The 27,886-nt window shown below is 41.7% G+C and overlaps 1 protein-coding gene across 1 annotated transcript; it reads left to right on the forward strand.

Moving 5' to 3' along the window:
* Window positions 1-8,686: 8,686 nt before the first annotated feature.
* LOC139446338 (cytochrome P450 4F2-like) lies at window positions 8,687-27,792 on the forward strand. Its single transcript, XM_071227682.1, has 11 exons — window positions 8,687-8,875; window positions 10,185-10,332; window positions 12,443-12,624; window positions 14,669-14,793; window positions 16,971-17,033; window positions 17,451-17,574; window positions 18,729-18,858; window positions 21,531-21,660; window positions 26,295-26,573; window positions 27,366-27,431; window positions 27,649-27,792. The coding sequence occupies exons 1-11, from the start codon at window positions 8,687-8,689 to the stop codon at window positions 27,749-27,751; spliced, it is 1,539 nt and encodes a 512-aa protein (XP_071083783.1). The 3' UTR covers window positions 27,752-27,792.
* The last annotated feature ends 94 nt before the right edge of the window (window positions 27,793-27,886 follow it).

Below are 27,886 nucleotides of genomic sequence, written 5' to 3' on the forward strand. Positions count from 1 at the left end.
TCGAACAATATTTCGACAGCTCCAGATTGTGTTGTCCACATGTCTACGTATGTAGCACAGTGGAGCACGCTCAATCTACGCAGAATTCAAAGATTCCGGCTCAAAAACCGTTTTATCAAGGATTCAACATTCAAGGCCTCAATAAAGCTTTCAAAAGTGTTTTGGTAGACATTTTGAGACCATATTCAAATTTGAAAAATGGTTTCCGATGGAAATATTTTGACTTGTATCATTTGTCCCCACTTTTTTTGAAGGTGCACAAATGACTTGCTTTTGTCTGTTTCTGACGGGTGCTACCGGTGAGGTTGGATTCGCCCACCTCCACGCGGACGCCTGGTATAACCACTACTTGATAGTGTTTCATAAATAGATGCTCATGATATAGTAGGATTGTACAGTCCACTCTGCTTTCAGCAGAGGATTCTGATAAATATTGGACGGGTTTTGTCGCTTTATTTATGTATTCACTAATATATCGGAAAAAATATATTTTGAAGTTGTAAATGCTTCAAACGCACTCTCATGCTAAACGTATTCAACTATTGGTAAAAGTGCATAAGTGAATTGGGTTAAAAGCCACTAAGAACACTATTTGGGTTAAATCATGGCGTCCATCTCATGTTTGAGGAATGTCCGGATTACTGGAAAGTGATTCAGGTATTAGACAACTTTAGTAAAACCCACGAGCAAGGCTAGTGCAGTCAAACCAAGGGTCATAATCAGGTGAAATATAGAATTCGAACCCACCATCACACATGGTCCTTGCACGACTAAGGGACGCTACTCTGCATTGTTATTGTTCAATCATAACATTGTCAAATGTTTCCGTTGGAGATCGCGTAAGATGAACATTTGTAATCAGGCAATCAGATTCGAGGCTTCTAAATGCATGGTACAACTGAGGAGTTCAGGTAAGCATATGTGACTGTTTTTAACGAATATAATCGGGGAGTTCCGAGTGCATAAGAATAAAGCCTCATCATAATATTGTTGTCTAATTATGCCTTCTCTTGTTTCTGGGCACCATCTCATCTACACCCGACAGAGTGTATTATCAAGAGTACTATTGTTTATTGTGGCGGTATTTTCTTACTGAGATCGAAAAAAAGACGAATTGTTTTAGAAAGCTGACATCTGATTGGCTCATCAGATCTTCAATCAGAGAGGTATCGCATCCAAGTCAGAGATCTGATTTGAATGCGATTGGCGTTGTGATAGCATCATAGTCGTCACGCAATCCAGGAGTATAACCAGTCCTTGACTTCAGAACATTGTGGTCCTTGTATGGCATTACGGCACTAGTAGACTGTCTACCAAATACAATCATAAGTGTATTTTTGGAAAACTTCTAAAGAAACAATTTTGACACATGTTGTGTCGTTAAGACCCATACTACTATGGTTTTGAATAATAAACAAAATAAATACATAAGTCTAATCGTCGTTCATATGAGCGTATCTAATAATTTCCTGTGTATTTGGATAACAGATATATTCTATCCTCAGTGTATATATAATATTTATGGTTGAGTTAAACAGAATAATACTTCAAACACGTCAAAGGCTGACACGTATTGATTTAATATCATACAACGGCCTACCTTTAGAATTCCACAAAGCTATCGAAGCTCTAAGGTTATCGTAGTAGTTGTGAGCAGTAGTCTGGTACAGCTCCTGGCTTCTGATTGGTCGAGAGGATCACGTGACCTCTGTGACGTCACTTCCGGTGACGTGAACTGCGCATGCGTGCAGGGCATGCTGGGACCTGCACGCGCATCCAAGATGGCGTCGCCTCCCTTTCCGGTGGCGTGCTCCTCCAAGATGGCGTCGCCTCCGTTTCCGGTGGCGTGCGCACCTCCAAGAGGGCTGCGCCTCCGTTTCCGGTGGCGTGCGCCTCCAAGATGGCGTCGCATCCGTTTCCGGTGTCGTGCGCACCTCAAAGAGGGCGTCGCCTCCGCTTCCGGTGGTGCGTGCACCTTCAAGAGGACGTTGCATCCGTTTCTGGGAGGAGGAGGAGGAGGAGGAGGAGGAGGGAATTGGGAAAAACCCAGAGAAGCGGTCGTAAAAGGTGAACAAGAACGACAGTGTTGGTGTGGTGGTGGTGGTGGGGAAGGGAGGGTGGTGGTGGAGGGAGGAGGAGGGAGGAAGGGAGGGAGGAGCAGGCGGGTTCTTTGTTTGGGTTTGAGGGTCGTCAAAGCAAAGGATGAAAGCGTTCTTCCAGGAGACTTCTTCACATGCAGGTACACGCAACGGTACAAAGGCACGGGTGGGCTTTCATCTGGCGTCTTACAGGACACCTACTTGTGTGCGTTTAACGACGCATGTAGGTGTCCTTCAGCACAGTGTTGCAATACACGCATTGGAACGTCCCATCCCATGCCCTTGTACCAAGGGCGTACACAGGCAGGCACCCTTGGCATCTACCACATTGCCATGGAGGTAACGATGCTGTTTCATTCTTAGTAGAAATCAGTTCCAGATCCCAGTTTTCTGATTTTTCCATGTTGTTGCTGTTGCTGCTGCTGATTATTATCTTTTACAAGTGGCACTGATTCACTCGAATGATTGTTCTCTTGTTTCATATGAGAGCCACTGACACCCTGCTTCCTGGTTGGTTCGCCAGACAGCAGCTAGGATTGGTTCGTTCCGGTGCCTGGCCAGCACCTCGGTTTTCCAAAATGACCCGACCCCTGTGTTTCTTTTCCATAGGAAATGAATTTTACCATGGGAGAGAAAGCACAACCCCGGTTCGGTCAATCAGAGCCCAGCATGGCCCGAGCACGGTCTCTGATTGGCCAACAACCCAAGCCTATGATTGGTCAGATTTCGATCCGTTTTTTATCGGGGTGTGCATTTCGATCCTGTTTTGTTTTTTCTTCATCCTACAGACAAGATAACACTACTATTGGTTCAACTTTTTTTTAATCCCCCGCTCACATGAACCAACACAACAAAGCAAAAAGTCACAGGATTAGGGGCGTCCCTGTGATTTTTGTGACCACGAGGGTGACCACGAGGGTATGAACGTCTGTACACTTTGAAAAAACCCAAAAACTTTGTCACTTGGGGTGAACAAGACACTCGACTCTTCTCTTCCGTGCTTCTTGGGACACCAAACGTCTGTATTTTTCGTTCACTTCTTCATCAGGACGAAACACTCACAAGTATTCGCAGGGGACTTTGGCGTGCTTCAGATGTTCTTTCCAGGGTTTGTCTGTGACTTCCCATTGGCGGAGTGTCACACGTGCACCGCAGCAATAACAGATAACACGGTCACCGTCATAATAAGACACACACACACCGCACGCACGCACGCACACGCACGCACACACACGCACACACAGACAAACACACAGAGAGAAAAGATGCCCATGGTATAAACTCAAAGTATGAATATGTTTGTTTAATACAAATAGCGGTTCCTGCAGTAGACATGAAGGAATATGGTGACCAACAAGTGAACATACTTGCTGATGATCTCGAGGAGCTGAGGACTGTGGAACGATCAGAATTCCGAAATGTGGTATGAACATTTATATATATTGACCTACAGTTTCAGTTGTAAATATTATATTGGCATAACAACTTGTGAGTTTCAAATATAGATAGATAGATAGATAGATAGATAGATAGATAGATAGATAGATAGATAGATAGATAGATAGTGTTAATTTCCAATCTCTAGACTGTAGTAAATGTGTCACGAATAACAATATGAAAACATATTTTTGATGACTTTTTTATTCCATTGGATTTGTAACTAAATGTGTGTCTGTGTACACTTGATAAACGGTATAACTAGGAAAGGTTTGTTCCTTTAGTTGGAAAAGATAATTGGTGAAGATGTACCCAGGCTGTACCGGTACCCAACAAATGATACAGAAGAAGTACCTGAAGAGTTCAGGAGACATGTGCTTTATTTTCAACGAAAGAAGCTGGAGAGGAGCAGAGCCATGTCCCACCTCAATGCTGTTGTAAATATTACTCTAATGTGACTTCACGTATGTTGTAACCGCCTATTAATTTGCCAGTGTTTGGAAATACTGATAACCATCTCAACACTGAAATCCTGAGTTACATATTAAATTTGCTTACAGATAAACGGTATGTTCCTACTACAGTGACATTTGTCTAAACCGGCCTCTGTCTAAAGCGGATATGCCCATATATAAATATATTTTCGGTCCAAACTTTTAGACGTAAATTTATACTGAGAGTACATGACATGACTTAATGATAGAATGACTGTTTTCAGGGATATGCCATACTGATGCAGTCCATGGAGACACATTTGGTGACGAGGACAAGAGGTCCAAGGTAAGTATAGGATAAAATAAACTTAAGGAACATATTTATTTTTCCATCAAGAAGCTTCTGCTTGTTTGTCATCACTATATAAGATTCAAGCCGGTATTAAGAACGAATGAGGTTTGTTTCCACAACTGACCGATAGTTTTACGGCATACACTACCAACAAGTATACAGAAATGATGTGGTGATTTATTTAATTTGCATTTTCAGACTTTATGACATCACAAAAAGAAATCTGATTCTACCCGATGTTGTACAACAATTTGGACGCCCAAGGTATGTGACTGATGATTGTAAGTTGTAATACATAGTTCTGTCCTAATGGTTGTACGGGTGACAGAAACATGAGGCTTTAGCCATCACAAAAATTGCTGTCACTCGATTCAAATATGTTTCAGGAACGACTGTTTCCTCAAAGTGGTGGAAGGTTTCATTTTCTACCATGCCAGAAAGCATTTCGAAACAAGGCATACAGATATGTAATTCTTGAGTGGGTGAGTGAGTGAGTGTGATGTTCGTGGATATCAGTATACCAATAATAAATGAAAGGATTTGTCAGCATATTAAAGAGGAGAGAAAATGCCGAGGTCATGCAGGCCGAAGTCATGTAATCCTTAAATAACCGCCACTTCTTTGAAACCTTTTTGTGTAAATATACTACTTTTGCATTTTCAACATGTATCCTCGAACCCTGTTTTGTCGAATGTACCGATATGTCGAACCTTGTCTGTGGTCGCGACCGCCTATACAAATACATATAAATTTACCCGCATATGTCTAATTAGACATGATACAACATATCGTTATCTCGAAATTTAACTTAAATATTTAATGCTTGCCACGTTAACAGTTTTGAGAAGCGCAAATAAACATCTCGCATAGTTGTGAGCAATTCTCCTACATACATGCATGTTTTGGCCTAGATGTAGTATATTTCTTCTCACATCTAACAACGCTGTAAATGGATTTTGAACCAATTGTTCATACACGCATGTAGTTACAATTTTGTCCAGTTGTGATGTATGTAACTTTTAGTTCGTAATTTTGTTTCAGATTCATGACAGATTGGATTTGCGCTTATTTAAGAGAAAGCGTTATGAGTATATAACAGTATATCTATTACAAAAAATGAGGATTTGGTTGATATAAGAGTGAGTGAAAGGTTGATATTGGAGTGAGTGAGCGAGTGACATTTCAAGAAGAAATGTTGTTTGAATATTGAATATTTGATGTTTGTACTTAGTGGAAGGCCGTAGAAAACTTGTTTAATAGAAATTAGCGTAAAACAGTTGACAAATTATCCACTTATTACAAGGCTGTATGAGTGAAAGAGAGCTAAATATTCCAATGAACAAATACTTGTAACTTGTCAATATTAGACGTCCTTTAAGGCATAAGATATACAACGGAAAGAAGAGAACTTATGCTTTCAAGAAGAGTCTCTATTGATTATGCCAGAATATTTCCGTTTTAATCAGCTGACACATACTTGTACGAAAACCTGTCAAAACGCGAAATTGCAGCAAATTAAGAACATTTAGTGTGCAATTCATGGTACTAAATTAAATATAAAAGCCGAGTATAAATGTTATTTACTACTAGATTGTAATCACTATTTTGTACAAATTAAATACATTATAAATATGGGAACACTGCCCACTTCCTGGAATGTACAAGCAAAACAACCGAAACTAAACAACATATTAAAACACAAATGTTATTTCAGAAAGTGGTCATATGTAACAAGTGTCATATTTGGGACAACACTTTCTAGGTAAAGTACAAATTATCGCACTTTGTTTGGTTGAGTCTAATTACCTACTCAGCCACCGAGGCATCCGCAAAAATGGAAGTACGACAACTGGTAGTCTAGATCACGTACTTTGTGTACCCCTCTGACAAGTGTAGATTGGCAAGGCTCCCATGGCCGAAAGCTATGAACTTTACTAAGAAAGTGTCATCCAAAATATAACATTTGTTACATATGACCACTTTCTAAAATGACATTTGTGTGTTCATAAACTTAGCACTTTTGTCTCCAAAATTACTATCAAGAATAAGAAGGCCTCACTGCACACTTTGGATAGCAGAAATACCAACCTGTATATGAATAAGATACAAAGAACTATATATTGCACCTCACGGTTTATTAAGCAGCAGCTGTAACAAGTTTATAACAATGTCATTCAAAGAATAGAACTAACACAATAGGCATCCGGTGAGTTATCACTGCTGGGGTCAAGAGATCTACTCACGCACCCAGTGGCAAACTGGGCATCATTGAGCTGAGTACTCAAGCAGTCCAGACAGACACAACCCATGCACTGTGTCAAAGGCCGACACACTTATCCTCAGATCTGACGATTACAGAACACCCCTAACACATGAATCACTTCACTTAAAGTCAAAGGCTCTTCACTTAGTTGACTCTTTTCCATATTTTCAATTTTGTAGATATATGTTTGTACATCTCGTCTAACACCACCATTAGCCATGAAATGTACATAAAGTTCAGTTCAGCGTCGGAGCTTCCATACGTATGTGTAATGGACGGAAGTCACAGTCGATAGGGCAACGTGAATGAGTAAACTGTTTATTTGAATAATTGTGTCATTTTTGCTACTTGCTCTGTGTTTATATCTAATACTTTCTTCATTATGAACTCACGACCCCAAGAACGCGAGGGTTAGTACATGTACTGGTCTTCAGCAACCCATGCTTGTAGTAAAAGGCGACTAACGGGATGCATATCATCGTATCCCATTTGCGTGATCGATGCTCACGATGTCAATCACTGGATTGTCTGGTGTAGACTCGATTATTTACAGACCCGTGGTCATTAGCTGGAATATTGCTGAATGCGGCGTTGAATAACAAATATAAATCATGTATTAATGGCCTTAAATGTTGATGTGACCCTATGGGAAGTCCGAAGTAGGCGTTGCCTCAAGTAACCTGTGCTTGTCGTAAGAGGCGACTTACGTGGACTGGGTGGTCGGACTCGGTGACTCGGTTGATTGAGTGTCACAGTATCCCGAGTGTGTTAATATTTGCTGGTGAAGCTATTTGAAGCGAGTATACCTAACACAGCTTTTTGATTACAATGGATATATTATATGTGTTTATTATTCTGTATGAATTAGTATTTGTTATCATGTACCCCAAAGTTTGAGTTCTTTGTGTGCACGTAATGCACGGGTATGGTGTTATACGCTTCAACGGCTGCAGGAATTGGCTTCATACGAAACATTACCCCGATGTAAGGAATCGAACTCGACAGTTTCGGCGTGACGTGCCAAAACTTGATTGAGACACTGAGCTACCTTATCGCTAATATGGACATATTTTCTTCACACCTATTACATTTACAAATATAACCGTTCACAGTGGAATCTGTCGAGGCAGGACTTTAACTAATCAACATTTGTAATACAAGGCGATATCAATTGTGCCGAATATACTATGATTCATAAAAATACTTCTTTGAATCTTGTTTCTATTTACATTTGTTATCCTCTGTTATAATATTCCTAACACAGGCCTCTGTACAAATTTCGGCCCCACAATAAGTAAAACGTTCATTTCACCTGGATGTCAAAACAATGACGCAATTAAGTCCGAAGCAGATATTCCTCTGTACTACACAATACACATAGAACGTCAAAAGCCCATTGCATGAATGCGAAATGCGGATGCGATAGGGGAATTCTCTCAAACGTTGGAAGCAAAGGGAATTTCATGGGAGGTATTTACAGGTTGTTACAATCAGCAATCACTGTTATTTGAATCGGCCAGATGTTGTATTTTTAGTAAATTGTATTGTGTATTGTTCGTCATACATGATGCGTCACACTAATGCAATATGTTCGCCTTCGTTAACGGTACCAAAAAACTCCAGAGATGTAATGATGATTTCCCCCGATATTGTGCGGTCTGGATCAATTAGAATTGAACTGAAGGGTTTGGCAATAACACTATGGTCTTATAAATTCGTCTACCGTAAACAAACAATCTCATCGACTTAGAAATGATTAAGTATGAAACTAACTCTTCTGACAAACACTAAATGTATTTTTATATTAAAAAGTGCAGAACATTGAATTTTTTTTAATTATCTGATGAAGTAAGCGTGAGAGTTCTGGCGACAGATGGTGATTAAGGGGCGTCCCGTATTTCTACAGCCTCGTAATAAGGGATCTGGCGGGGGAGACTTGGCGCCAGTCTATTTAACCCAACTCTCCCCTGGGTTGACGCTTACTGGCACTTCCTTGTGGCTCCCGGCACACGGCACATAGGAGCCTTCCCCCACTCCACAAATACGGTTGTGATACTGTGTCCCAGGTTCTCACCGGTGTGGGTGAGAGACGTTTGTAAACATGGGCCCGCAGGATCTTGTATCTCGTCTCAATCGTGAAACTGTTCTCCAGGCTGCAGGGACATCTGTTCTTCTGTATGTGGCGTACCGCGTGGTCAGTTTCCTGGTCTGGTATTGGCGTCTCTTCAGTTTCTTCAACAATTGTCAGGGCGTCAAGGACTTCTCCTGGAGGACCGGCAACCTGCATTTGGTGAGCCAGTTTACCTCGTCCCTGGTCATTGTTGTTACAGGTCAAAGTCGACCAGGGTGGTGTATACAAATAAGTATTTCTACTATTATTTCTGTTACTGCTGCTATTACTGGGATGTTTACTATTGAACCGCCTCCGTTGTTTCGTTGATATGGCGTCTTCCCGACTGGCACTTGACATTAAGGGACTAAAACAAGGACTGGAGGGCTCGGATTCAGTACACAATGTCTGAGTGGGGTATTCATGTTACACTGTGGCAAGGTGTGTCAGTGGGCTAGCACACACGAACACACGCATGCACAGTAAACACATTGAATGAGTATGGTTTTCGCCGCTTTTAGCAATATTCCAGCAAAATCACCGCTTCACACATTGTTCCCATGTTGGGAATCGAACCCGGGTCTTCGGCGTGACGAGCGAACGTTTTAACCACTAGGCTACCCCATGGGGGGCACGGGTGGCCCAGTCGCCTAAGGCGTCGCGATTCGCTTTGCAGAGTTGCGTCCCTTGGACACGCCAGAAACCTATGATTGTAGGTTCGAATCCCGGTTCGCCCAATTATGTTTTTAGGTTTGTCAGCACCCTACCCGTGCTCGTTGGTTTCACCGAAGTGGCAAACGTCTGAGACCTGCATCACTTGCGGCTTTCCTCCCACATTAAGCAGACACGCCGTGATATAACTGGAAAAAATGTTAAAAGCGGCGTTAAACCCAATCACTTAATTGAACACGTTATGCCGTATCTAACAATATCAATATCACAAACTCTCAACATGTTTTGAACATAAACATGGTATAAAAACTGTGGAATATATACTAGTAGTTAATGGCGTCATTCCTTTGTTACTAAGCTCATTTCACGCGCCAATGCAAGGCACATACGCTTACAGCAGATCTACTTTTAAAAAAATGCATCTTGGGGAAACTTAGTCACAGTGCAATGAAATCAAGCATTAGGCAGAGGAGAAATGTCGATCGTTGTGTGATACCATATAAGTCGTCCAATCAAAACACAAACGTTTAGCATTTGTAAAATTTCACGCCATATTCACAACATTTACATTATAACTCCCTATTAGCCGTTGTTTAGTCAAAACTTGATAGCAATTCAAGTCAGTACGTCGATGAAGTTTTGGGACCACAAATATTCATCCACACCAACGATTCAGAAACATAATCAGGGCGAATCTGGGATTCGAACTCACTATCATAGGTTCCTGGCACACCTAAGGGAAGCAACTCTGTACAGTGGACTGCGCTTAAACAAATGGACCCGTCCCCACTTGATCAGGGTTATATTTTTGTTTCAGTACCCTAAGGAGTTTGAGAAGTGCGCTGAAGTGGAGAAGGAATGGATGAGGAGATACCCCAAGTATTTCCGGCTCTGGATAGGGCCCCTCAATCCAGTCATCAGGGTGTACCATCCAGACACTATCAGAGCCATCATCAAGTCCACAGGTGACCGGAATATGTATAATTTGTTATTCATGTGTATATTGAAATACGTTCCTACGATATCTGAAATGCACTTTTAACAACTGAATGTTATTGAATATGTTTCAACTGTAAAGAAATGCAAAAAGTTATGCTTGTTCAATAAGAATAATTAAAGTCTCACATTATAGATAGAACCATATGGAAACTTCTACCTGCCATGCTAAAAAATATATTTATCTTGTTCCCTCGCAATACCAGCGCATTCCCTCATTATCCTATCGCGTTGCCTAGCAGTACTGTCGCATTCCCTCAATTTACTATCGCGTTGCCTCGATTTGCTTTTTACTCCCTCGTTATACCATCTCTTTCTGCGTCATGATATAGCTTTTCCTCGCAATACTTTTCGCGTGTCCCCGCTATCCTGCCACGTTTCCTCGCAATTCTACCGCGTTCCTTGCAATGGTCTTATCGTGTCCATCCTATAATACAGCCTTCCCTCGCAATATTACTGCGTTTACTCTCTATTATACCACGTTTAGTCGCTATACCACCACGTTCCCTCGCTATACTGCTGCGTTTACTCGCTAAACTAATGCGTTTACTCGCTATACTACAGCGTTTTCTCGCTATACTACTGCGTTTCTCGCTATATTACCGCATGTACACGCTATACTACCGCGTTCCCTCGCTATACTACTGCGTTTCTCGCTATATTACCACGTTCCCTCGCTATACTACTGCGTTTACTCGCTATACTACCACGTTCCCTTTGCTATACTACTGCGTTTACTCGCTAAACTAATGCGTTTACTAGCTATACTACAGCGTTTACTCGCTATATTACCGCGTGTACACGCTATACTACCGCGTTCCCTCGCTATACTACTGCTTTTACTCGCTATACTACCACGTTCCCTCGCTATACTACTGCGTTTACTTGTTATAATTATACCGCGTTTACTCGCTATACTACCACGTTCCCTCGCTATACTACTGTGCTTACTCGCTCTTCTTCTACGTTCCCTCGCTATACCACCGCGTTTACTTGCTATATTACCGCGTGTACACGCTATACTACCGCGTTCCCTCGCTAGACTACTGCGTTTCTCGCTATATTACCACGTTCCCTCGCTATACTACTGCGTTTACTCGCTATACTACCACGTTCCCTCGCTATACTACTGCGTTTACTCGCTATACCACCGCGTTTACTTGCTATATTACTCAACATGGCAATACACAAAATGCATATGACAATAGCAAACAATTTTTCGTCAGTAGCATCCACCTTCAGACTACTTGGCAAGATAATCCCCACCAAAACTTTGACAGCCTGTCAAAAACTTTGATGGGTGTAAATAGCCTAACTTGGACCAAGAAAACTAGCTATCAGCGCTATCACGGCGGGGGACACCAGAAAAGGGTTTCCCATATTGTACCCATGTGGAGAATCAAACCCTGGCCTTAAGTGTGACGGGCGAACGCTTTTACCACTTGGCGACCCCACCGCCCCATATATAAAAATAAGGCGCTGAAGATTAACTAATCCTCCTTCAGTATGCGTAAAGGACATCACTATTTGCCGAGTAGATGTCTATGGCCTACACTTTGGCTTGTCATGTAAGCGAGTACAGGCTCAATACACTACTCAAAGCATTGACCACAGTGACACCACACTGACATCTAATGCGAAGTACATTATACTTGAGTAAAATATTTGACTTATTCTTCTGCAATATTTTGTCCATAAAAAAATAGTATTCACAATTTCGGCGTGTCCTTGTCTCAAAGTTGAAGGCATGCCCATGTTCCATCCCCATGGTGCTACAAGACAGAGGCACGGGAACCCAGAAGTATAGCAAGGGAACGCTATTAATATAGTTTTTGCCATGGCAGATATGTTTTGTTTGCTGTTTAACGCCGCATTCAGCAATATTCCTGCTATTTGATGCCAGTCCTTGCCATTGTGAAGACACACATTTCTGTCAGATATTAGCATTGGTACTTTGATAACAGTTTCAAAATATTTTGGTCAACGTCAAGTATATTTGTGTTTCAATACGAAAATCGATTTCATAATCAGAGAACGAGTTTCAGTCATTCAACGAGTTTTGACCCTCTCATTGCACAGAGCCAAAGCCGAGGGGATTTGGAGGCCCATATGAAACATTACTGCCTTGGCTGGGGGAGGGTCTCCTGATTGCGGGGGGACAACGCTGGTACCGATCTCGCCGCCTTCTCACCCCCGCCTTCCACTTCGACATCCTCAAACCCTACGTCGACGTCTCCAACAACGCCATTGACACCATGATGGTAAGTCGAGTACTTGAAAGTAAATGCCTTCAACCATGTCATCTCAATATTTCCAAGGTTGCAATCGATACATGCTAATCTCAGATATTATATAAAGCATAATGTAGAATAAGTTTCTGAAGGCGTTCTGAGGTCAGTAGTAAAATTGACGGGGTTTGGTTTGAACGAAATATCAGGCTTTTAATTAACATCGTGTGATTCTCACATTTCTGGGGTGAAATACAGTTGGAATTTCGTCAGAGCGTCTTACCTGCGTGTTCTATTTCTGAAAACTATCGTACCTCATGTGCGATGGGCGAGGTAATTACTGGTAAATTAAGTAATTCAATATTGTCTGAATATATTTACGTCAGTGGTGCAAAGCATACGGAAAATTACTTCTATGTCTAAAGTCTTAAGGTCTGAGGATTTCTCCATAGAACGTCGCGACAGGTGAATGTTCTAACAACCAAGCACCGAAGAGAGTACCAAACTCTCGGTACGAGTGGGCGAAACATTCAGACAGGCATATTGGATTTTTGCAAACAGAAAATGAATTTAATCGGGGAGTTCTGAATGTATAAAATTAAATCTTTATTGTTATATTGTTGTAGAAATGTTATGCCCCTTCTTGTTTCTAAGCGCCATCTACATCCTACAGGGCCTGCTATCGAGTGTAATAGTTGTGCTCTGTGGTGGTTTTCGGTTGAAACGGTCGAAATTCCCGAAACGAAGTGGTTAAGAAATAAAACCGAATCGTTTTAGAAAGCTGACATCTGATTGGCACAAGAAGAAGGTATCGTCATATCTTCACGCAGAGAGGAATACATCGCAGTTAAAGACGTGATTTTATGAAATTGAAGTTGCGATTACGTCTTAGTAAGATTACGCCACTGTTGACTGTCTATCCAATAAAATGGGAAAAAAAGTCGAGTCACGGTAAGGGAAAAGTTGAAAAACCTCTTGAATAAATGTTTTTGAAACTATGTTGTTAGGAAGCAAGAATATGTTAGTTTTCATAACATGTAACATCTGATTTTCATTTAGATGAACACATATTAAAATATATTTTTCATTTCCCGTGCCTTCAAATTACAGATACAATCTGAGCACAATAGTGCAGTCATAATATATATTTTATCAGAAATATTGCTTATTAGCTTCAGATTCACTAGATGTGTAACGATATCTGATAATTTAATAACGTGCCATTTTTAAGTCAATATACATCTTGTATAAACAATTGTATATTTTTCAATTAATAGTGTAGGTCCATTTATATAATGCAAAGGTCTGATTTGTTATTACATTTTATTGTATTCACTTTGTTGATTTTTTCATGAATAGAGCCAATGTTCATTGACTATGCAGTAGGTAATACACGTGGAAACTAGGGATGACGGCCTCCACCACACGGAACAAATATCCCTACGAACATATGATTGCTTTTGGGCATTTAAGCAGTGATGGACACCATAATCATCGATATACACAAAATTGGAATACGATGACATACATCAAACAAGTCAGCGAGCCTGACCCTCATATCCCCTTAGTCGCCTCTAACGACCAGCATAGTCGCCTTTTACGGCAAGCATGGGTTGCTGAAGACCTCTTCTAACTCGGATCTTCACGGATCAGTTCGTTACAAGCACATATACAACAACTGGCCGGGACCCAAAAATAAGTTCGTAATAAGCGTGTTCGTCATAAACATAGTTTTCTGTAATCCAAACTCAACATTATGCGTTAAGCGAACATGGTTTTGTCAGGCTCAGCACAGGGGATAGCCAAGTGGTTGACGCTTGTGACGCTGAAGACCCGGGTTCCATTCCCCTCATGGTTATGGTGTGTGCGAAGGTCATTCTTTGGCGCGAGGGGGCGGTCGGGTAGCCTAGTGGTTAAAGCGTTTGCTCGTCACGCTGAAGATCCGGTTTCTATTCCCGACATGGGTACATTGTGTGAAGCCCATTTCTTGTGTTCCCCGCTGTGATATTGCAGAAATATTGCTAAAAGCGGTGTAAATCCATACTAAATCACTTTGGCACCAACATTTGTTTAACAGGAGAAGATTGACAAGCACGTGGAGGAAGGCACCAGCTTTGAGGTGTTCAACATGATCAGTCTGTGTACATTTGATATCCTGTTGAGGTGCGCCATGTCTGTCGAGGAAAACATACAGCAACAGGGGTGAGTACGGGGAATGTGTTAGACAGGAACAGGGGTGAGTACGGGGAATGTGACAGACAGTAACAGGGATGAGTGCGGGGAATGTGACAGACAACAACAGGGGTGAGTACGGGGAATGTGGCAGACAACAACAGGGGTGAGTACGGGGAATGTGGCAGACAACAACAGGGGTGAGTACGGGGAATGTGACAGACAGTAACAGGGATGAGTGCGGGGAATGTGACAGACAACAACAGGGGTGAGTACGGGGAATGTGACAGACAACAACAGGGGTGAGTACGGGGAATGTGGCAGACAACAACAGGGGTGAGTACGGGGAATGTGGCAGACAACAACAGGGGTGAGTACGGGGAATGTGGCAGACAACAACAGGGGTGAGTACGGGGAATGTGACAGACAGTAACAGGGATGAGTGCGGGGAATGTGACAGACAACAACAGGGGTGAGTACGGGGAATGTGACAGACAACAACAGGGGTGAGTACGGGGAATGTGGCAGACAACAACAGGGGTGAGTACGGGGAATGTGGCAGACAACAACAGGGGTGAGTACGGGGAATGTGACAGACAGTAACAGGGATGAGTGCGGGGAATGTGACAGACAACAACAGGGGTGAGTACGGGGAATGTGGCAGACAACAACAGGGGTGAGTACGGGGAATGTGGCAGACAACAACAGGGGTGAGTACGGGGAATGTGACAGACAGTAACAGGGATGAGTGCGGGGAATGTGACAGACAACAACAGGGGTGAGTACGGGGAATGTGGCAGACAACAACAGGGGTGAGTACGGGGAATGTGGCAGACAACAACAGGGATGAGTGCGGGGAATGTGACAGACAACAACAGGGGTGAGTACGGGGAATGTGACAGACAACAACAGGGGTGAGTACGGGGAATGTGACAGGCAGGAACAGGGGTGAGTGCGGGGAATGTGACAGACAGCAAGAGGGGTGAGTGCGGGGAATGTGACAGACAACAACAGGGGTGAGTGCGGGGAATGTGACAGACAACAACAGGGGTGAGTACGGGGCATGTGGCAGACAGCAACAGGGGTGAGTACGGGGTATGTGGCAGACAGCAAGAGGGGTAAGTACGGGGAATGTGACTGACAGGAACAGGGGTGAGTACGGGGAATGTGGAAGACAGGAACAGAGGTGAGTACGGGGAATGTGGCAGACAGGAACAGGGGTGAGTACGGGGAATGTGACAGACAGGAACAGGGGTGAGTACGGGGAATGTGGCAGACAGGAACAGGGGTGAGTACGGGGAATGTGACAGACAGGAACAGGGGTGAGTACGGGGAATGTGGCAGACAACAACAGGGGTGGGTACGGGGAATGTGACAGACAGCAACAGGGGTGAGTACGGGGAATGTGACAGACAGGAACAGGGGTGAGTATTGAGAATTAGACAGACAGCAACATTGGGGAGTATGGAGAATTAGACAGACAGCAACATTGGAGAGTATGGAGAATTAGACAGACAGCAACATTGGAGAGTATGGAGAATTAGACAGACAGCAACATTGGTGGGTATGGAGAATTAGACAGACAGCAACATTGGAGAGTATGGAGAATTAGACAGACAGCAACATTGGAGAGTATGGAGAATTAGACAGACAGCAACATTGGAGAGTATGGAGAATTAGACATATGAATTAGACAGAATTACAGCAACATGGGTAGGTACCAGAATAAATTGAATGAGTGTGCGGAATTGGACAGACAGCAACATGAATGTGTAGGGGAATTGGACAGACAGCATCGTGCTTAGGCATGAGGAATGAGACAGACGGCAACGCGAGGGTTAATCCGGGAATACTGCTTCCTAACCATTTCTACTGGGGATGTCTATCTATACACAGGAAGCATTAGTACATTCCGATAGTTCGTTAATCCAGACACGGGAGTCCGTATGATTGTGCTAACAACGATGTCATTATACATTGTTTATAACAGCAACGGCGTTGGACAATATATTGCAGTATTAGTTTACTGCTAGTTAACGCCTACAGAAAATCTTCACTGTCCTATAATAAATTCTTGGTTGTTGTAAGAACTGTGATGTAGACAACTAAACCTTCAACAGGTATGTACACTACTGTTAACTGTTAACTACTGTCAAATAAAGCTTTGAAAAACTGTTAAATTAAACATTCTTATATATATTTTTCAGGCAAACACACCCGTATGTAAACGCAGTGAATGACTTACTCGCCCTGGCTGTAGACCGAAACATGTAAGTATGTGGGCATTCTGAACAGCACACATTACAAGTGTAGACCATCTAATACCATCAGTGCAGCACCAGACAGATAGCAGACATCCATAGCGTGTCACTAGACCTTCATAGCGTGTCCGCAGATAGCAGACATCCATAGCGTGTCACTAGACCTTCATAGCGTGTCCGCAGATCGCAGACATTCATAGCGTGTTACCAGACCTTCATAGAGTCTCTGACAAAGAACAGGTCAGATTTACTATTACGGACAAATACAGACATGATATATATAAAAAACCCATTAACCGCCCCCCCCCCCCCCCACCCTCCTCCTCTTCTAGGAGGAGCATGAATACGTTTTTGATTGTCTTTATTTGAGTTTGTAGAACTAATATCTAGATCGAGGATGACAAGCAGGATTTTAATTGTTTTCAGCAACCCATTGCACTTCTTTGACCTCATCTTTTACAACTCCCCCGAGGGGAAGAAGTTTAAGAAGCAGTGTGACTTTGTACATTGCTGGGCGGAAGACATCATCGAGAAGAGGCGACAGACCTTGGTCAGTGTCTAACTTGATAAACATTTTATATAATTCATTTCACGTTGCCCATGGAAATTCAGGGCCAGAATGTGTTCCCTATAATAATGTACTGTGTGTGTTACATTATGATGTGTGTGTGTGTATCATTGTAGTATACGTAACATGCTACTTTGTATAATTCATGCAAGAGTAATGCCCAATAGTCTCCTAACCCCTTCCCCGAAACTGTGTACTGTTTATGGAACAATGTACTTTTATATAATATTGTTATGTGCATGTAACATTGCCTTGTGTATGTCCTGTGTGTGTATAACATTGAACTGTATTTAACTTGGTATTGTGTGTATAACATTGTACTGTATTTAACATTTTGCTGTGTAACATTGTACTGTGTGTGTAACATTGTGTTGTGTGTGTAACATTGTACTGTATTTAACATTTTGCTGTGTGTATAACATTGTGCTGTGTGTGTAACATTGTGCTGTGTGTGTAACATTGTACTGTATTTAACATTATGCTGTGTGTGTAACATTGTACTGTGTGTGTAACATTGTGTTGTGTGTGTAACATTGTACTGTATTTAACATTTTGCTGTGTGTATAACATTGTGCTGTGTGTGTAACATTGTCCTGTGTGTAACATTGTACTGTGTGTGTTACATTGTCCTGTGTGTGTAACATTGTACTGTATTTAACATTTTGCTGTGTGCGTAACATTGTGTTGTGTCTAACATTGTACTTTGTGTGTAACTTTGTACTGTGTGTGTAACATTGTACTGTATGTAATATTGTCCTGTGTGTAACATTGTACTGTATTTAACATTTTGCTGTGTGCGTAACATTGTGTTGTGTCTAACATTGTACTTTGTGTGTAACTTTGTACTGTGTGTGTAACATTGTACTGTATGTAATATTGTCCTGTGTGTAACATTGTACTGTGTGTGTGTAAAATTGTAGTGTTTAACATTGTACTTTGTGTGTAACATTGTCCTGTGTGTGTAACATTGTACTGTATGTAACGTTGTACTGTGTGTGTAACATTGTACTGTGTGTGTAACTTTGTACTGTGTGTGTAACATTGTCCCATGTGTGTCACATTGTGCTGTGTATGTAATATGGTAATAGGTATGTAATATTGTCCTGTGTGTCTAACATTGTGTTGTGTCTATGCAGGAGAGAGATGGACCCCCCAAGACCCGCTACCTCGACTTCTTGGACGTCCTGCTGAGTGCACGAGATGCTGATGGCAGGGGCCTCACCCCGCTGGAGATCAGGAATGAAGTCGACACGTTCCTCTTTGAAGGTATGGCCACTTATACAATCTCTGTTTGTCGGACGACTGTCTGTGAAATATGTCGTTGTCTTTACATGCATGTATGCTAATACTTATTAAGTGAATACTAGCCATTCCGCCGATAAGGTATATTACTTACAGTAATGAGAAACATTGCAAAGTGTGCTTTTCAAGAAATATCCATTTTGCCAGCGATAAACATCATCATTGAGTGTGATCATGTGGTTACAATCCGGGTAAAAGTCGACAGTGAGGTGACTGCAACTGGTGCTATTCCGCGCTGACCTTGGTCAATAGCACTTTAAATACTACATCTGCAGGTGCTTTCCCTTCAGTTCGTGCTGGTGATGAATTTGCACTGCGAAGTGCTAAATACAGTCGCTCGTAGTCACCTGTATTATATGGTGGCCGAGAGGGGACATCGCTTTCTCGCTCTATCGCTTTCTCGCTTTATCGCTCTATCGCTCTATCGCTTTATCGCTCTATCGCTCTATCGCTTTATCGCTTTATCGCTTTCTCGCTCTATCGCTCTATCGCTCTTTCGCTTTATCGCTCTATCGCTTTCTCGCGGTTTAGCAATATTCCCTCTTGTGGGTTTTAATCATAAAAGAGAGCTGAGATTTTTCCAGTCGCATTTCAAATTATACATATGGACGGAATGTTGAAATTTTCTCACTATCTACTGAAATATAATTTAACAGTACAGACATATGTGCTTTTATAACAATCCACGTATTTCTGCGTAAAAAAGAATTGATTGATTTATGACCCTATTTAGCTATTGGATCCCCCGCCCCCAGGCCAAGTTATCAAAACAAATAGCAAATAACACCGCTCAGTAGCGCTGAGTAGTACGTACTTCCTAAAAAGCAATAGTGTTTTCCTAAAAACAACGCTTATATCAACGTTTATTCTGTTTGCGGAGTAGATGTCATCAAAGTGGAAGTCCTCACCCAAGCAATGGTTAATACTACCGGATGTCTTTTATGTAATTTCTAGTTTTTGGATGACATATTGTTCTCAGTAACCGTAATGTGGAAATAGAAATTTGATTGGTTTTATATTCAAGTTGGTATATCCGCTATTCAAAGTGTTCAGTGAGGCCGTCTTATCAACAGTCATTTCTGAGACATAAATGCAAAGTATAATTACCTTATTCGAAAGTAATAAGCGCCCCGCTCTAATCAACGCTATTTTTGCTAAAATATTGGCTAGTGAACAATCCCAATTAGCACCCCTTGCGATTGATTAATCTACACCAGACTTATTTATTCGCGTATAATACGCACTCGTGCGTTATATGCACACTTAATTATGGGCAATTAAATTCGGGAAAAATATATCTGTCGTATATCAACATTTCAGGCTGTCAGCATAAACCACGAAATTTATCTTTCAACTCAACTTTTTTTTTCGCCAAAATATTATTCTTGAGAGCGCCCTGGGCACTTATTACGTCGAATACGGTAATTATGTCTACGCTAATTTTTTTTTCATTTATAATTAACATTAATTTCAAGATTTACAGCACATACTATTCAAAAGACGTTAAAGAACACCGATTCCTTCATATGACTATGGTTAGTCATTAGAAGAAGCAATAGGGCGAGAAAGCGAGAAAGCGATAAAGCGAGAAAGCGATAAAGCGAGACAGCGAGAAAGCGAGACAGCGAGAAAGCGATAAAGCGATAGAGCGAGAAAGCGATAAAGCGAGAAAGCGATGTCCCCTCTCGGCCACCATAGTATTAGTCTTTGTCTCAGCAAAAGGATTAGAAAAAATAGATTTATCTACACATATTTGTTTTAGTTCAAGTTTATACGATAAACGGCCTTTCCATAGGACGAAAGGTCGGTCACATGACCGCGAAATTGACGTTCATACAATGTAAGTGTCTGAAGGACACAATTGGACGTTCATACGTTTTTCACGAGACCGTGTTTTTGAAATGACGTAAACACTGACGGACTACTTTCACATTCCTGGGGGAACTCATGGGAATTCCCTAGCACGTATCGACTCGATCCGTGTCTAGGCTGACAGTGACAGTCTCCAGCAGCCTATGAATTTACCTTAGGGTCATATCGGCCAGTTGATCAATGATGACTAAAACATGTAAACGCCACAGGTTCATTAACATCGGAAATATCTCCCGTCACATTTATCGTGTCGGCCATTTGACATCTTGTACTTGATGTAAATGTATTACGACGCGCTGTCATTGTGACTGACTTACTGTGGTAGTCCTTAACAGACCTTTCGCATATCATACATATACATATATATACATATACCTATCCTAATGAGGAACTATTTTATTCCGCGATACATCTGGTTGTCGTATGGCTTACAGCGTAAACATGAAGTCACACAAATCTAGGCCTATATCCTTTGAGGTAAGAAATTGTGATAAAAAATTATAAGAATTGACATGGTACATTCATTGGAGTATGATCCTTCATAGAGTGAGGGCCAAACTGTATGGACGTCGGAGTTTGCGACGACGTTCATATAATGCTTGGCCCTCACTCTTTGAAGTGAAAGTCAAAGTCTATTCTTAAATGTACACGAAAAGTACAGCTTCATTACGATTGACTTAGACAAGTTATATGTAGGATCTATTGTTTCTCTTTAAGACCTTTATTTAAGTGGATATTTTGGTCCATGTTTCATTCTTGTAAAGGTCACGACACAACGGCCAGTGGGATATCATGGACGCTATTTACCATGGCCTCCAAACCCGAGTTTCAGACCCGGATACAGGAGGAACTGGACACACTGCTGGACGGAAGAGAATCCAAGCACATCACCTGGTAGGGCACATAACACGGTAGGGTACATAACCTGGTAGGGTACATCACCTGGTAGTGTACATAACCTGGTAGGGTACGACACAAAGTAGAACAGATCCCATGGTAGGGCACATCAACTTGTAGAGCCTACCCACTGTTAGGGCACATTACCTGGTAGAGCACACCACCTGGTAGGGCACATCACCTGGTAGGGCACATCACCTGGTAGGACACACCACCTGGTAGGGCACATCGCCATGTAGGACACATCACATGGTAGGGCATATCACCTGGTAGGACACATCACCTGGTAGGGCACATCACCTTGTAGGACGCATCACATGGTAGAGCCCACCCACTGGTAGAGCACATCACCTGGTAGGACACATCGCCTGGTAGAGCCCACCCACTTGTAGGGCACAACACATGGTAGAGCACACCCACTGGTAGAGCACACACCATGGTAGGGCACATTACATGGTAGAGCCCACCCACTGTTAGAGCACATCACCTGGTAGGACACATCGCCTTGTAGAGCCCACCCACTGGTAGGGCACAACACATGGTAGAGCCCACCCACTGGTAGAGCACATCATCTGGTAGGACACATTACATGGCAGAGCCCACCCACTGGTAGAGCACATCACCTGGTAGGACACATCGCCTGGTAGAGCCCACCCACTGGTAGGGCACAACACATGGTAGAGCACACCCCATGGTAGGGCACAACACATGGTAGAGCCCACCCACTGGTAGAGCACACCCCATGGTAGGGCACATTACATGGTAGAGCCCACCCATTGGTAGATCACATCACCTGGTAGGACACATCGCCTGGTAGAGCCCACCCACTGGTAGAGCACATCACCTGGTAGGACACATTACATGGTAGAGCCCACCCACTGGTAGAGCACATCACCTGGTCGGACACATCACCTGGTAGGACACATCGCCTGGTAGAGCCCACCCACTGGTAGAGCACATCACCTGGTAGAGCACATCACCTGGTAGGACACATTACCTTGTAGGACACATCGCCTTGTAGAGCCCACCCACTGGTAGAGCTCATCACCTGGTAGGACACATCGCCTGGTAGGACAAATCACATGGTAGGGCACATCACATGGTTGGGCACATCACCTGGAAAGGCACATCATATGGTAGGGCACATCACCTGGTAGAGCCAACCCACTGGTAAAGCACATCACCTGGTAGGGCACATCACATGGTAGGGCACCTGATGTGGGTTTTAATCATAAAAGAGAGCTGAGATTTCTCCGAGTCGCATTTCAAATTATAGACATATGTGCTTTTATAACAATCCACGTATTTCTGAGTAAAAAAGAATTTGATTGATTTATGGCCCTATTTAGCTATTGGATCCCCCTCCCCCAGGCCAAGTTATCAAAACAAATAGCAAATAACACCGCTCAATAGCGCTGAGTAGTACGTACTTCCTAAAAAGCAATAGTGTTTTCCTAAAAACAACGCTTATATCAATGCTTATTCTGTTTGCGGAGTAGATGAAAGTTGAAGTCCTCACCCAAGCAATGGTAATACTACCGGATGTTCATTATGTAATTTCTAGTTTTTGGATGACATATTGTTCTCAGTAACCGTAATGTGGAAATAGATAGTTAATTGGTTTTATATTCAAGTTGGTATATCCGCTATTCAAAGTGTTCAGTGAGGCCGTCTTATCAACAGTCATTTATGAGACATAAATGCAAAGTATAATTACTGTATTCGACGTAATAAGCGCCCCGATCTAATAAAAGCCCACGGCAATATTTGCTAATATATTGGCTAGTGAACAATCCCAATTAGCACCCCTTCCGATTGATTAATGTACACAAGACTTATTTATCAGCGTATCATAAGCACTCGTTATATGCACACTTAATTATGGGCAATTAAATTCGGGAAAAATATATCTGTCGTACATAAACATTTCAGGCTGTCTGCATAAACCTCGAAATTCATCTTTCAACTCAACTTTTTTTTTCACCAAAATAATATTCTAATTTTGAGAGCGCCCTGGGTGCTTATTACGTCGAATGCGGTTCTTAAGTCTACGCTATTTTTTTTGCATTTATAATTAACTCAAACGTTAATTTCAAGATTTACAGTACATACTATTCAAAAGACGTTAAAGAACACCCGATTCCTTCATCTGACTATGGTTAGACATTAGAGGAAGCGATAGAACGAGAAAGCGATAGGCGATAAAGCGAGAAAGCGATAGAGCGATAAAGCGAGAAAGCCATAAAGCGATAAAGCGATAAAGCGATAGAGCGAGAAAGCAATATTTCCCATACTGCCGTAGATTAAAACGGTTTTTGCTGACATTTAGTGATCCATTCCTGTAATTCTCACCGCTATTTTGCCTCTTAGGATTAGATTTTTTAAACATCTTGTAGTAGATAAATATGTTACAAAATACACGTCACGTATTTTTTTCTCGTTTAGCTTGTATATTTTCTTGTAGTGTAATAAATAAGCAAGATTCACAGAATACAGATAGTCACTGTTCATATTTTCATTTTGTTCTTAGTATCCTACCCTCATTCCCCCATCAATCTTAAAACTGATAAAAAGGAGATGATATATTGACAAATAATTGCCAGTTATTAGCCAGTTTGTAAAAGAATTATTTTTTTCGGTCATTAGATTTGGAATTGAAGCCGAATATGTGCTCGTCCGATTTCGGGATCACAATTATGTTCATTAAGTTGCATGCACATTATGCAAACAAAAGATGTACATGTACACAGTTATGTTTCCCTTACAAAATACAGATGAACTAGATATATGTCTCTACCTTAGGTCACATATACGACTTTCAAGAGCGTCATCAACCCTTAACCCCATTCCTTGGACAACAGATATGAAATGCGTCGTAAATATTTTTTAAAGACAACTCTTTCTTATAATGACTTTCGATCAAACTTCGGGAATTAAATTTAATGCTAAAGTGCTTGTAAAATATAGTTTAACTTTCCCGCCAGGAGAGACTAGATATCCAATAATAGTATAGGCTCAGGCGGGAATATACATATTTATGTAGCAATTCTCTATCCATTTAAACTGTATGGTTAACAATTGTGCGTTCTGATGTGAGTTATGTAGTTATCTACTACCCTTTTACACAGACAATGAGTCGGACACACACACACACACACACACACACACACACACACACACACACACACACACACACACACACACACACACACACACACACACACACACACACACACACACACACATACATAATTTTGACAAAACAATACTTAAGATATACATAACATATTATAATGATAGCTGATTTAATAAATGTTATGATAATCATAGTAATGCATTTCATATTGTTATCAACTTTAACTATGTGGACACACTAATTATGCCTCTCCATATGTGTAGTTAACACAAGTTCGATTCCCCTCATGGGTACAATGTGTGAAGCCCATTTTTGGTGTTCCCCATGATATTACTGGATTATTGTTAAGAGCGACGTGAAACCATTCTCACTCACTCACTCACTCACTCACAGCGGTGTTTATCAAATTACTATATGCAAGTACATATATTTGTAGATTTGCACAAGACAAGAAACACAATTCAAGTTAAACATACATCAAATGTCAAAAAGAACATTTTCGGACAACCTTATGACACACCGTAACATCATATACTACCGAAAACTAGTTCTAGAACATCCAAAATTATAAGATTGTATTTTTGCAAAACAATCAGCCATGACTTATTAACCATAGTCTTCTTAACTTATATATATTGTATATATTTAGATTTTAACCTGATTTATTTAGAGCGTATTGTCATAATCTGCCACGCGCTTTCGGCGAGATGGTCACATACAACTGAATAGGGCCATAAATAAATCATTTACATTTTACGCAAAAATCGGTGGATTGTTTTAAAATCACCTACGTCTCTCTACAGTTAAATTATGTTTTAAGTAAATAGTGAGAAAAGTTCAACATTACCTACCAATTGCAGCAGATATCACATGCGGCCCCTATAGTGGTCAAAAGGGGATATTGCTTAACCGCGAGAAAGCGATAGAGCGATAGAGCAAGAAAGCGATAAAGCGAGAAAGCGATAGAGCAAGAAAGCGATAAAGTGAGAAAGCAATAGAGCGAGACAGCGAGAAAGCGATAAAGCAAGAAAGCGATAGAGCGAGAAAGTGATAGAGCAAGAAAGCGATAAAGCGAGAAAGCGATAGAGCGAAACAGCGAGAAAGCGAGGAAGCCATAGAGTGAGAAAGCGAGAAAGCGAGAAAGCGATGTCCCCTCTCGGCCACCATACATATCCCCTGGAAGGGCACATCATCTGGTAGAGCACATCACACGGTAGGGAACATCACCCAATGAGGCAAACCTGCCATGGAAGCGGGTTGCCAAGTCACCCGCCTGGTAGGACACATCGCCTAATAATCTACATCATCTGGTTATCACAGAAAAAACAATGAGCTTGGTACTGTAGTTATCAGTAGGGTGGCAGAACACATGGCTTTGTATAATTATAGATCATACTTCCGGACATGTTGAGCTTCTACATGTTAATATATTCGCCGATTGGGTTGGTGAGGTTTGAGTATGTTGAAGCTTCATGAAACATGTATATGTTATTAGGGATGACATCCCCAAGATGGAGTATCTGACGCGATGTCTGAAGGAAGGGATGAGGTTCCACTCGCCCGTTCCGTTCGTCAGTCGGAGACTGGAGAATCCCATGAACATTGACGGGAAGGTCTTTCCAGTAGGAACCCTTATATCACTGGGGATATGGAATATTCATCACAATCCGGATGTGTGGGAGGACCCGGATGTGTATGATCCCGATCAGTTTCTGCCCGAGAACATCCAGAAGAAGGACACCTACGCATACATTCCCTTCTCTGCTGGCCCACGGTAATACTACAGCTGTAGTTGATGTGTCAAGCCAATCTCTGTGTAGGGTTCTATTAACATAGTGATACATGGTAATACTACAGCTGATGTGTGTCAAGCCAATCTCTCTGTAAGTTTCTGATAACATAGTGATACATGGTAATGCTACAACTGTTGTACGTCAAGCCAATCTCTCTGTAGGTTTCTGTTAACATAGTGATACACGGTAATACTACAACCGTTGTGTGTCAAGCCAGTCTCTCTGTAGGTTTCTGAGAACATAGTGATACATGGTAATGCTACAACTGTTGTACGTCAAGCCAATCTCTCTGTAGGTTTCTGTTAACATAGTGATACATGTTAATGCTACAACTGTTGTACGTCAAGCCAATCTCTCTGTAGGGTTAAGAAAAGCTCGTGGCCCATGGTACTGCTACAGCTGTAGTTGGTGTGTAAGCCAGTCACTCCCTAAATTTGGGATCTTTGGTGTATCCTAGTTGCCCATGGTAATAACGCTGTACTTGATACTGAAACCTGTAGTATTACACGTATCTCGTTCAATTTAACCTCATGTGATTGATATCTCTGCATGACAACTCAAGAAATTAGCTCTAAGACTTTCTTTTCAAGTAAACATAAGCGACAATCATAAGAGATCATTGTGAGATTCCGACAACAGCGTAGGTATGTGTTCAGTTTATGCCCTCGCTTTTTCTGTTACATCCTCTTGTCCATGAATCAGATTTATGTGTGCAGAAATAAGTGAGATTATGTGAGAATGTGACACTGTTCATATTGACATTTACGTTTCAGAAACTGTATCGGACAACATTTTGCCTTAAATGAGGAAAAGGTCATGCTTGGGAGAATTCTTCAAAGGTATGTAATAAATATGCATTCTCCGATGCCATAAACTCGAAACATACTTTCCAAATTTAAATGAGCGTGTTGCAATGAAAACTTTTTAGAAGACTGAAGTCAGTTTCAAATATTAAACTTAACATCGGTAAACACATTAATCTTGGCCATTGATTTTAATGTTCATGGCTAATACAAAATTCAACATGAACGTTTTTTTTTTGTTTTGTTTTTTCAGATACAAGTTAGAGGCAGATATGAGCCACAAAGTAGGACGAAGGACTGCCGGCGTAATGAAGTCCACTGAAGGACTGTGGGTGTTCGCCAGACACAGACACTGAACATTCCAGCGGAACATATTTACACTGAACATTCTAACACAAGGCGGAAATTCTATTGCCGTGCCCACGCTGAAAGCGGATATACAAATTTAACTTTATTTGTGTTGGATTTATTATTATTGTTTGCAATCTGTC

Source organism: Haliotis cracherodii, unplaced genomic scaffold (assembly GCF_022045235.1).
Source record: "Haliotis cracherodii isolate W230 unplaced genomic scaffold, xgHalCrac1.p SCAF_6, whole genome shotgun sequence".
Taxonomy (NCBI): domain Eukaryota; kingdom Metazoa; phylum Mollusca; class Gastropoda; order Lepetellida; family Haliotidae; genus Haliotis; species Haliotis cracherodii.